The sequence below is a fragment of the Homarus americanus genome, unplaced genomic scaffold (assembly GCF_018991925.1).
Source record: "Homarus americanus isolate GMGI-L3 unplaced genomic scaffold, GMGI_Hamer_2.0 scaffold53006, whole genome shotgun sequence".
In the NCBI taxonomy this organism is placed as follows: domain Eukaryota; kingdom Metazoa; phylum Arthropoda; class Malacostraca; order Decapoda; family Nephropidae; genus Homarus; species Homarus americanus.
Window position 1 is genome coordinate 1 of NW_024711433.1, and position 12,080 is coordinate 12,080.

Sequence of the window (12,080 nt, forward strand, 5' to 3'; positions counted from 1 at the left end):
TTATTATTATTAATATTATTATTATTAATATTATTATTATTATTATTAGTAGTAGTATTATTATTATTATTATTATTGTTATTATTATTACATGCTAATATAATACTAAGTTGCCCGCCAGATTTCCTCAGAGATGGGAGGAGCACATTGGCGGCGGTGTTGTTTATACTCCGCCCGATTACTGATTCCTATTCACCGAGCCAGAGCTGGCGGGCGGCGTGTTATGTGCCACGTTTTGTTTCCCATTGGGCGTACCGCTCAGCTGGGGAGTAGGAGATTTCATACAAAGAAAGTTTGAGTGGAGAGCACACCTTTTCCTTCACATACAGTTATCTTAGACCATCTACTAGTATAATAGTTTGCACAAAAATACTCTACACTCTTTCTAGGTTGTTGCTATTTTTTTTTTTTTTTTTTTTGACTTCTCATCAGATTGTGCATTCAACTAATATACACTATTAGTGTGTTTATTATTATGTTTTATAGTATTATTTCGTATAATATTGGGTAACACAATTAGAGTCACTAGTATAGTATATTATTGGGGTTTATAGCAGTTTGTGGTCTAATAGTATCATGCTTTATGAGTGGTGTTCTATGTAGTGATGATTAGGCAATAAAATATGCTTTGGGGGTTTATAGCAGTTTTTGTGGTCTACTAGTATCATGCTTTATGGGTGGTGTTCTATGTAGTGATGATTAGGCCATAAAATATGCTTTTGGTTTATTGCTAACAAAATATACTTTGCTCTACCGCTGTAGTGCAAAACATGGTGAAACTTACATACACCGTTAATAAAGTATTGATGGAAGAAGAAGAAGAAGAAGAAGAAGAAGAAGAAGAAGAAGAAGAAGAAGAAGAAGAAGAAGAAGAAGAAGAAGAAGAAGAAGAAGAAGAAGAAGAAGAAGAAGAAGAAGAAGAAGAAGAAGAAGAAGAAGAAGAAGAAGTAAGAGGAAGAATTGTGGAGGGAATGAACAGTGAGACAATGTAAAGCCTCCGGGATGGCGGCAGCGTTTCTGTTATTAATATATAATAAGACAATAGGAAAATATGTTGTTGTCTCTACCTGTATTATTACCTTTGCGATAGCATGGTTCAATTTTGGGAGGACATAGGAAGGAGCAGGAGGTTAGGATGGGATTTGTAGTGGGAGAGATAGTGTCTGTGATCCTCGGGTCACCACTCCTCGGATTGTGTCAGTTCAAGTTTAGAAGCTCCAACAACTTTCCCTGAATACGAATTGGCAACCTTTCGATTTACAACAGGTACCTACTTACTGCTACAGTAGGTAGGTGAACAAGGACCAAGGGGGCTAGGAAGAGTGTCCAAACAACTTGCTCCTGCCTGCCTGTGTGATGTAGTCGTGGCCAGAATTAGGTTAGGATACAGACACATCTGGCTAGTTAGTAACGCTGTACCCATAAAGGAACACTCAGCATGTAAACTTGGTGATACACCTTTAAAGCACTACTATATTATTGAATGGGACACTGTCAAAGACTTCAGGCCACCTCACTTATTGTATCTTGAACTATGTCATTACTTCATTGAGGACATTACATTCTTGCTCTTTATCCCAAATTGGCTAGCCCACACTGGTAAATGTGTACTGTACTGTCAATGAATCTGATGTATTTCTTTGTGTATGAACCTGACTGAAAATAAGGTCGCCTCCCTTGCTGCTGCTGCTAAAGCTGCTTCTGCGCCCTTCTAAGTCCCGTTTAAGTCCCCCACCCCAGGCCCCCACAACCGCCCTTCACATCTACACCATTCAAAATCAATTTCACTCTATTTCCACAATACTATGCTAATTACACGTAAAATAGAGTGTTATCCTGCAAAACGTTGATGTCGTATATTTCTCTCTTTAAGTGATATCCTGTGGCTCCGAAAGGAGCCTGTTTGGTTAGGTTGTCTTGTGTGAACGAACCTTGGGTTCTTATTTCTTCTCTGTCTTCTTGGGGAGGAGCACAGCTTGGATGTTAGGAAGGACACCCCCTTGGGCAATGGTGACTCCAGACAGGAGCTTGTTCAGCTCCTCGTCATTGCGAATGGCAAGCTGAAGATGACGCGGGATAATGCGGGTCTTCTTGTTGTCGCGGGCGGCGTTACCGGCCAGCTCGAGCACTTCTGCTGCCAGGTACTCCATGACGGCTGCAAGGTACACAGGGGCACCTGCACCAACGCGCTCAGCATAGTTGCCTTACGCAAGAGACGGTGGATTCTACCCACGGGGAACTGGAGTCCGGCCCTGCTAGAACGGGACTTTGACTTGCCCTTCACTTTGCCTCCCTTGCCGCGTCCTGACATGTTGCTGCTGCTGCTTTTCGTGATAGGAGTTAAATTTCCGCCCGCCACCTTGGTCTTTTATACCAAGCTCAGGATCAGGCCAGGTGGCCGTCTCGCGGACCCAACCAATGTAAGAGAGCCGTAGCTGCAGCCAGTCTGATCCTGAGCGGCCCGCTCGGTATATAAGGAAAAGTTAGTCGGGCCAGTTTTCAATTCTCTCGCTCCGCGCCACGAGTAACTGTGCCGCCATGCCTCCCAAAACTTCCGGAAAGGCTGCCAAGAAGGCTGGAAAGGCCCAGAAGGCCATTGCCAAGGGTGACAAGAAGAAGAAGCGCAGGAGGAAGGAAAGCTACAGCATCTACATCTACAAGGTACTGAAGCAAGTGCACCCCGACACAGGAGTCTCCTCCAAAGCTATGTCCATCATGAACTCTTTCGTGAACGACATCTTCGAGCGCATCGCTGCCGAGGCTTCCCGCCTGGCGCACTACAACAAACGCTCCACCATTACAAGTCGGGAAATCCAGACAGCTGTCCGACTCTTGCTGCCCGGTGAACTGGCCAAGCATGCCGTGTCTGAGGGCACCAAGGCTGTCACCAAGTACACCTCTTCCAAGTAAGAGGTTACTTGTGCACAACAAACACGCCATCCCACTACTACAACTTAATCGGCTCCATCGGAGCCACAGTTACATGTTAAAGAGACAGTTACCGACAGTGATATATTGAGAGGGAAATAAAAAAAAAAAAATTATAATAATCTGCATTCTCTATTGGCGTAGAAACAGGACTAAATCGAAACATAATAAATAAATAAATAAATTCTGCGTGGAGTACTTTTACACCCACTGCAAAGTGACATACATGGAGTGTGTTTGGGCTTCATTTCTTGTTTGCAGCATGCCTATTTCATGTAAAAAAAAATTTTATTTTATTTTATTGTATGTTCTTTTATTTTATTTATTTCTTTACTTACTTATTCTTTATATATTTATTTGTTACTAGCTCTTGTTTGTTGCACCCACCCACCTCCCGAATTGATGACCTACTATACAATCGTACCTCCACGAATGTTACCAACTTACCGTTAGGCGATTTGGGTAACCGAAATTAACGCTCTCCGACCACCAACCATTTCGATTGTCATGAAAATTATCTTCAGAACAGTTCTTTGGCCCTGAGAAGGGCCGAGTTATAGATGTCTGGTAGGTTTTGTTGTGCTTTTTGTTTTTCCCCAAGGAAGAGGACTTAAGCACGCTCTCCGCGGATGCGCCGGGCCAGCTGGATGTCCTTGGGCATGATGGTAACGCGCTTGGCGTGAATGGCACACAGGTTGGTGTCCTCGAAAAGACCCACCAGGTAAGCCTCAGAGGCTTCCTGCAGAGCCATGACGGCAGACGACTGGAAGCGCAGGTCAGTCTTGAAATCCTGGGCGATCTCACGCACCAGGCGCTGGAAGGGCAGCTTCCTGATGAGTAGCTCTGTGCTCTTCTGGTAACGACGGATCTCACGAAGGGCGACGGTTCCGGGCCTGTAACGATGGGGCTTCTTGACACCACCGGTGGCTGGGGCGGACTTGCGAGCTGCCTTGGTGGCAAGCTGCTTCCGTGGAGCCTTGCCTCCAGTGGACTTGCGGGCAGTCTGTTTAGTACGGGCCATCTCGACGACGAAATAGTCAATACGGGCGGCCCGGCAGGCGGGCGGGCTTATATACAGACATTCTCCACCTCAGTGGCCACCTCATTGGCCACGAGTGCCGCATGCGTCATCCGCAAGCTACGCCCCACCTCCAAGAGGGAGGGACGGCCTTGGATGAACGATACTACCGCTGCGTCCACAGCACGCCACCTACTCCCACCAAACCGTGGGCGAAGCTGTCCGACACCACTGCCCTCATCGGACACCACTCCACCCTACCCAAGGAAGCTCAACTGGCGTGGGTAACTATGCCAGTCAAGCCCTACTGCAGACCGAAACGGTGTTACAAATGCCAGCACTATGGACACACTGTAAACAAGTGTGAGGCGCAGGAAGACACCTGCTCCATGTGTGGCAGCCCTGGACACCGCTACACGGCCTGCCCCAACACAGAGAAAAAATGCGTTGCCTGTGGTGGCCCACACTCCTCCGCCGACCGGACCTGCCCCAGATGGAAGGAGGAATGCAGGGTAGCCAAGGCTCGTCTTGAGAAAAAACTGAGCTACAAAGAGGCCCTCCTTGCTGTACGCTCCCAAGAAAAGAAAAAACCAGCAGTAAAGAAAAACCAAGAAAAGAAAACTCAACAGAAGCAGCCCACCACACAGAACCAAGAACACCACGTGGCCCGTGGTGCTGAAGCCCACGCGGCCAGTGGTGCTGAAGCCCACGTGGTCAACCTCTCCCTCTCTGAATTCTTCCACACCTATGAGGACTTAAAATACGAGGAAGACGAACAAGAAGACCCAAACACAAACGAATGGACAATTCAAGAGAGCAAGAAGAGAAGGAGAGAGAGAAGAAAATCGACATCAAGCTAAGAAGACCAAGACATCCCCTCCACACAAGAAACCAAAACACAATCAAGCCGACCAAGCACTGAACATCCATTGCCCAACCCAACACGCACCTGACGCCTGACCTGACGCTTGACCTGACGCTTGACCTGACGCTAGCCTGGCCTTGTCTTGTCGCCTCCCTGCCGCGTCCAGCCGGGTTGTTGCTGCTGCCCCCATCTTATAATCCCTCACGCAAGCGGTGTTTAGCCACTGCATCTGTTCTCTCCTCCTAAAATTCACTTCAATCCTCCCTTTATTCTTCTCCTGAACCTCCTTCCCCCCTGTCACTAGCATTTTTCGATTCGATTCGGCGAAGCCACACCAGGACCACCTGTAGTAGCAACCACAACAACATGACTGGACGAGGCAAAGGAGGCAAGGGACTTGGAAAGGGTGGCGCCAAGCGTCATCGTAAGGTGCTTCGTGACAACATCCAGGGTATCACCAAGCCCGCCATTCGTCGTCTAGCTCGGCGTGGAGGTGTTAAACGTATATCCGGCCTCATCTACGAGGAGACCCGCGGCGTCCTCAAGGTGTTTCTGGAGAACGTCATCCGTGACGCCGTCACCTACACCGAGCACGCAAAAAGGAAGACCGTCACCGCCATGGATGTGGTGTATGCCCTGAAACGGCAGGGCCGCACCCTTTATGGTTTTGGTGGTTAATCAACCTGATGGACGGGCGCACACCACCACCACCACCACGACAAACAAATATACGGACCTAATTTTAGGTCCACATTTAAATCGCTAAAGAGTTGGTTAGACACTGAGTAAATCGTTGAAAATATATCCAATCACATGATCCTCTCTAATTCTGGACTTGTGGTATGAGTATAGGTTGTGTGTGAACGTGTTGGAACCACTTCCTAATAATTGTCAGTCAGTCAGTCAACATTCACCTAACCTCCAGGTACCTCACCTAACTTCCTGTAGCGTCACCGAACCTCACGAAATGTAACCCAATGTAGTTTATAATCTATCCTAACATGACATAACATAACCACGCACTATATTACTTCGGTAAGAGTAATGAGTTTTAATACACAAAGTTGCAGTTATCATTCATTCATACATACATACATACATACATACATACATACATACATACATACATACATACATACATACATGCTAGTGGCAGGGGGGGATTGAAGTGAATTTTAGGAGGATAGAATAGGTGCAGTGGCTAAACAGCGCTTGCGTGAGGGACTTTAAGCAGCAACTCGCCTGGATGCGGCAGGATAGAGTCAGGTCAAGCGTCCGGTGCATGTTGGGTTCCGCCATGGTTTCTCAGTGTTTGGTCGGCTTGATTGTGTGTGTTGTTTTCTTGTTTGGAGGAAATGTCTTGGTATTCTTCTTCTTAGCTTGAAGTTGATTTTCTTCTAACTCTTCTCCTCTTGTTGTTCGTCTTCCTCGTGTCTGCTATCATTCTGTAAAGACTCTCTATATGTATGTAGGTATGAGTGAGTAACAGTTGCCGGTTACAGTGATACTTCATATTCGCTGGTGTTGTACTGTATGGCTTCGGTATTTCTTAATATACAAACAGCACCGTTAGTGGATTGAGGTATTTAAAAACCAGCCTGCATTACTTATATATAGAAATAAATAATGTGGCTTGGACAATAATGACGACTACTCTCTCCTACCTTCCCCAAACAAGGGCTTTTCGAAAGTATACATTGGACACAAATGACTTAGTACATCATAAATTGGTGGTTTAACAAAAGCCCTCATTAGAGAAAGGTGAAGGAGCACACAGTGAACATACAGATTAATGTTTGCACGCGTAGATCATGTAAGGTGAGATGTTGAACACCAGACACGTAGTGTAGTAACTCCCTCACAGATGGCGTTATGAGGGGCCTGATGATGTAGCAGTTACCTCACAGATGGTGTTATGAGGAAATTCACATGATGATGCTGTAGCAAAACATTCACTACGTGTTGTCGTAGCATCTTGGGGACACCACGTGGTCGACATGACTCACTCATTCAAGTGGGTGAGGTGTGGTCCCAGGCCTCTCTATCGTGGAGTCTCAGGGGAAGTATAACTGGGTACCTGGGACCTCACTGTGTGAAGGTGGTTAGCTAGCTTGGGTAAGACTCAACTGCCGAGTTGTTTTTCACTGAGTTAAGCACTGTTCACCACTATTCATCACTGGTTCCATTCCTTGGCCAAATGAGATAGTACCTTATGGCAAGAACTTGTTGATAGTCCGCTGGGGAGGAGGGTTCAGGGGAGTGAGTTGGTATGGGCCAACATATAAATAATAATAATAATAATAATAATTAACGGTTTATTGAAAGAGCTTGGCAGCCAGAAGACTGAAAATATACAGTTACATATTTGGGGAATGGGTTACGAATTACAAATAATATACAAGTAACATGAGTGACACAAATAAGACATATAATAACTAGCTGGGGAAAAGCTCAAACTACAGTTCATTTCAACATAGTGACAGTGCAAGGAGTAGTGTTTACTGGGAGTGAGTACACTGATTTATTACAAGTTATCGATAATTTTTACAATGGTTGGGACTGGGCTGTTCTTATAGCGATCAGTTCGTGCACGTATGGGCTGGGCTGGATGCGGTTGTGGTGTCGAAGAGCAATTCTCGGACTAGGGATCTCAGGTGGTAGTAGGAGCCGGTGTCGGGGATGGTGTAGAAGCTTCTTACCAAATTTGCAGATGAGGTCGTGGTGATGGTCAGTGAGAGTCTAAAGGGTCAGTGTGTTGAGCGCTTCTTGATATGTGGAGTAGGAAGGGTAGAGAATAATCTTGCATGGCCTCTTTTGCACTTTTTCGAGGTGTTTACGTTGTGTGGCATTTAGGGAGGAAGACCAGGTGGAGGAGGCATAGGTGAGCTTGGGAAGTATGAATGTTGTGTAAACACTGAGGAGCTCGTGTGCAGGACCACCGAGGGACTTGAGTCGGCGTAGGAGGTGGAGACGGAAACTGGAGGATTTGATAACTTCACTGACGTGTGGTTTCTAATTTAGTTTGTTGTCTATATGTATGTGTGTGTGTGTGTGTGTGTGTGTGTGTGTGTGTGTGTGTGTATACTACTGTACTTTTTAGATCCTCCTACGCAACCTAACCTATTATAGTTAAGTATAGTAGGCTATACACTATTTTGTTAGTATGTGTTATAAAATGAAATTGCATGTTATTATTATTAATATTATTATTATTAGTATAGTAGTAGTAGTAGTAGTAGTATTATTATTATTATTGTTATTATTATTACATGCTAATATAATACTAAGTTGCCCGCCAGATTTCCTCAGAGATGGGAGGAGCACATTGGCGGCGGTGTTGTTTATACTCCGCCCGATTACTGATTCCTATTCACCGAGCCAGAGCTGGCGGGCGGCGTGTTATGTGCCACGTTTTGTTTCCCATTGGGCGTACCGCTCAGCTGGGGAGTAGGAGATTTCATAAAAAGAAAGTTTGAGTGGAGAGCACACCTTTTCCTTCACATACAGTTATCTTAGACCATCTACTAGTATAATAGTTTGCACAAAAATACTCTACACTCTTTCTAGGTTATTGTTATGTTGTTTTTTTTTTTTTTGACTTCTCATCAGATTGTGCATTCAACTAATATACACTATTAGTGTGTTTATTATTATGGTTTATAGTATTATTTCGTATAATATTGGGTAACACAATTAGAGTCACTAGTATAGTATATTATTGGGGTTTATAGCAGTTTGTGGTCTAATAGTATCATGCTTTATGAGTGGTGTTCTATGTAGTGATGATTAGGCAATAAAATATGCTTTGGGGGTTTATAGCAGTTTTTGTGGTCTACTAGTATCATGCTTTATGGGTGGTGTTCTATGTAGTGATGATTAGGCCATAAAATATGCTTTTGGTTTATTGCTAACAAAATATACTTTGCTCTACCGCTGTAGTGCAAACCATGGTGAAACTTACATACACCGTTAATAAAGTATTGATGGAAGAAGAAGAAGAAGAAGAAGAAGAAGAAGAAGAAGAAGAAGAAGAAGAAGAAGAAGAAGAGGAAGAAAGAAGAGGAAGAAAGAAGAAGAGGAAGAAAGAAGAGGAAGAAAGAAGAAAGAAGAAAGAAGAAGCAGAAGAAGAGGAAGAAAGAAGAAGAAGAAGAAGAAGAAGAAGAAGAAGAAGAAGAAGAAGAAGAACAAGAAGAAGAAAGAAAGAAAAGAGGTGTGGAGGGAATGAAGACAGTGAGACATGCTAAAGCCTCCGGGATGGCAGCAGCAGTTTTCTGTTATTAATATATAATAGAATAATAGGAAAATATGTTGTTGTCTCTACCTGTATTATTACCTTTGCGATAGCATGGTTCAATTTTGGGAGGACATAGGAAGGAGCAGGAGGTTAGGAAGGGATTTGTAGTGGGAGAGATAGTGTCTGTGATCCTCGGGTCACCACTCCTCGGATTGTGTCAGTTCAAGTTTAGAAGCTCCAACAACTTTCCCTGAATACGAATTAGCAACCTTTCGATTTACAACAGGTACCTACTTACTGCTACAGTAGGTAGGTGAACAGGGACCAAGGGGGCTAGGAAGAGTGTCCAAACAACTTGCTCCTGCCTGCCTGTGTGATGTAGTCGTGGCCAGAATTAGGTTAGGATACAGACACATCTGGCTAGTTAGTAACGCTGTACCCATACCGGAACACTCAGCATGTAAACTTGGTGATACACCTTTAAAGCACTATATTATTGAATGGGACACTGTCATCAAAGACTTCAGGCCACCTCACTTATTGTATCTTGAACTATGTCATTACTTCATTGAGGACATTACATTCTTGCTCTTTATCCCAAATTGGCTAGCCCACACTGGTAAATGTGTACTGTACTGTCAATGAATCTGATGTATTTCTTTGTGTATGAACCTGACTGAAAATAAGGTCGCCTCCCTTGCTGCTGCTGCTAAAGCTGCTTCTGCGCCCTTCTAAGTCCCGTTTAAGTCCCCCACCCCAGGCCCCCACAACCGCCCTTCACATCTACACCATTCAAAATCAATTTCACTCTATTTCCACAATACTATGCTAATTTGACGTAAAATAGAGTGTTATCCTGCAAAACGTTGATGTCGTATATTTCTCTCTTTAAGTGATATCCTGTGGCTCCGAAAGGAGCCTGTTTGGTTAGGTTGTCTTGTGTGAACGAACCTTGGGTTCTTATTTCTTCTCTAATAACGCTTGAGAGGAAACACAACGGATGTTAGGAAGGACACCCCCTTAGGCAATGGTGACTCAGTGGGGAGCTTGTTAGCTCCTCGTCATTACGAATAGCAAGCTGAAGATGACGTGGGATAATCGGGTCTTCTTGCCCACATTTATGCGGCGGCGTTACCGACCCTTCGAGCACTTCTACTGCCAGGTACTCCCGCGGCAACTGCAAAGTACACAGGGCTGCGCCGCGCGCTCCAGCATAGTTGCCCGCCGCGCAAGAACGGTGGATTCTACCCGCGGGGAACTGGAGTCCGGCCCTGCTAGAACGGGACTTTGACTTGCCCTTCACCTTGCCTCCCTTGCCGCGTCCTGACATGTTGCTGCTGCTGCTTTTCGTGATAGGAGTTAAATTTCCGCCCGCCACCTTGGTCTTTTATACCAAGCTCAGGATCAGGCCAGGTGGCCGTCTCGCGGACCCAACCAATGTAAGAGAGCCGTAGCTGCAGCCAGTCTGATCCTGAGCGGCCCGCTCGGTATATAAGGAAAAGTTAGTCGGGCCAGTTTTCAATTCTCTCGCTCCGCGCCACGAGTAACTGTGCCGCCATGCCTCCCAAAACTTCCGGAAAGGCTGCCAAGAAGGCTGGAAAGGCCAAGAAGGCCATTGCCAAGGGTGACAAGAAGAAGAAGCGCAGGAGGAAGGAAAGCTACAGCATCCTGCATCTACAAGGTACTGAAACAAGTGCACCCCCGACACAGGGTCTCCTCCAAAGCTATGTCCATCTGAACTCTTTTCGTGGGCAACATCTTCAGCGCGCAGCATCGCTGCGAGGGCTTCCGCCTGGCGCTTCTATAAACGCTCCACCATTACAAGTCGGGAAATCCAGACAGCTGTCCGACTCTTGCGGCCCGGTGAACTGGCCAAGCATGCCGTGTCTGAGGGCACCAAGGCTGTCACCAAGTACACCTCTTCCAAGTAAGAGGTTACTTGTGCACAACAAACACGCCATCCCACTACTACAACTTAATCGGCTCCATCGGAGCCACAGTTACATGTTAAAGAGACAGTTACCGACAGTGATGTATTGAGAGGGAAATAATAAAAAAATTATAATAATCTGCATTCTCTATTGGCGTAGAAACAGGACTAAATCGAAACATAATAAATAAATAAATAAATAAATTCTGCGTGGAGTAGTTTCACACCCACTGCAAAGTGACATACCTGGAGTGTGTTTGGGCTTCATTTCTTGTTTGCAGCACGCCTATTTCATGTAAACAATTTTTTTTTTTTTTTTTATTGTATGTTCTTTTATTTTATTTATTTATTTACTTACTTCTTCTTTATATATTTATTTGTTACTAGCTCTTGTTTGTTGCACCCACCCACCTCCCGAATTGATGACCTACTATACAATCGTACCTCCACGAATGTTACCAACTTACCGTTAGGCGATTTGGGTAACCGAAATTAACGCTCTCCGTCCACCAACCATTTCGATTGTCATGAAAATTATCTTCAGAACAGTTCTTTGGCCCTGAGAAGGGCCGAGTTATAGATGTCTGGTAGGTTTTGTTGTGCTTTTTGTTTTTCCCCAAGGAAGAGGACTTAAGCACGCTCTCCGCGGATGCGCCGGGCCAGCTGGATGTCCTTGGGCATGATGGTAACGCGCTTGGCGTGAATGGCACACAGGTTGGTGTCCTCGAAAAGACCCACCAGGTAAGCCTCAGAGGCTTCCTGCAGAGCCATGACGGCAGACGACTGGAAGCGCAGGTCAGTCTTGAAATCCTGGGCGATCTCACGCACCAGGCGCTTGAAGGGCAGCTTCCTGATGAGTAGCTCTGTGCTCTTCTGGTAACGACGGATCTCACGAAGGGCGACGGTTCCGGGCCTGTAACGATGGGGCTTCTTGACACCACCGGTGGCTGGGGCGGACTTGCGAGCTGCCTTGGTGGCAAGCTGCTTCCGTGGAGCCTTGCCTCCAGTGGACTTGCGGGCAGTCTGTTTAGTACGGGCCATCTCGACGACGAAATAGTCAATACGGGCGGCCCGGTTGTTTTGTTGTTGTTGTATAGATTGTCGG

The 12,080-nt window shown here is 45.6% G+C and overlaps 1 protein-coding gene and 2 pseudogenes across 1 annotated transcript; 2 read left to right on the forward strand and 1 right to left on the reverse strand.

Annotated features, from left to right (window-relative positions):
* Positions 1-1,940: 1,940 nt before the first annotated feature.
* On the reverse strand, positions 1,941-2,311 carry LOC121858213 (annotated as a pseudogene).
* A 227-nt stretch (positions 2,312-2,538) lies between these two features.
* LOC121858216 (histone H2B) lies at positions 2,539-2,910 on the forward strand. The gene has a single exon (XM_042354466.1). The coding sequence runs from the start codon at positions 2,539-2,541 to the stop codon at positions 2,908-2,910; it is 372 nt and encodes a 123-aa protein (XP_042210400.1).
* Positions 2,911-10,602: 7,692 nt separating this feature from the next.
* LOC121858217 lies at positions 10,603-10,976 on the forward strand (annotated as a pseudogene).
* Positions 10,977-12,080: the final 1,104 nt, after the last annotated feature.

Excerpts from the sequence above, each read along its gene's own strand:
- LOC121858216 (XM_042354466.1), top strand. The coding sequence starts at position 2,539 with ATGCCTCCCAAAACTTCCGGAAAGGCTGCCAAGAAGGCTGGAAAGGCC.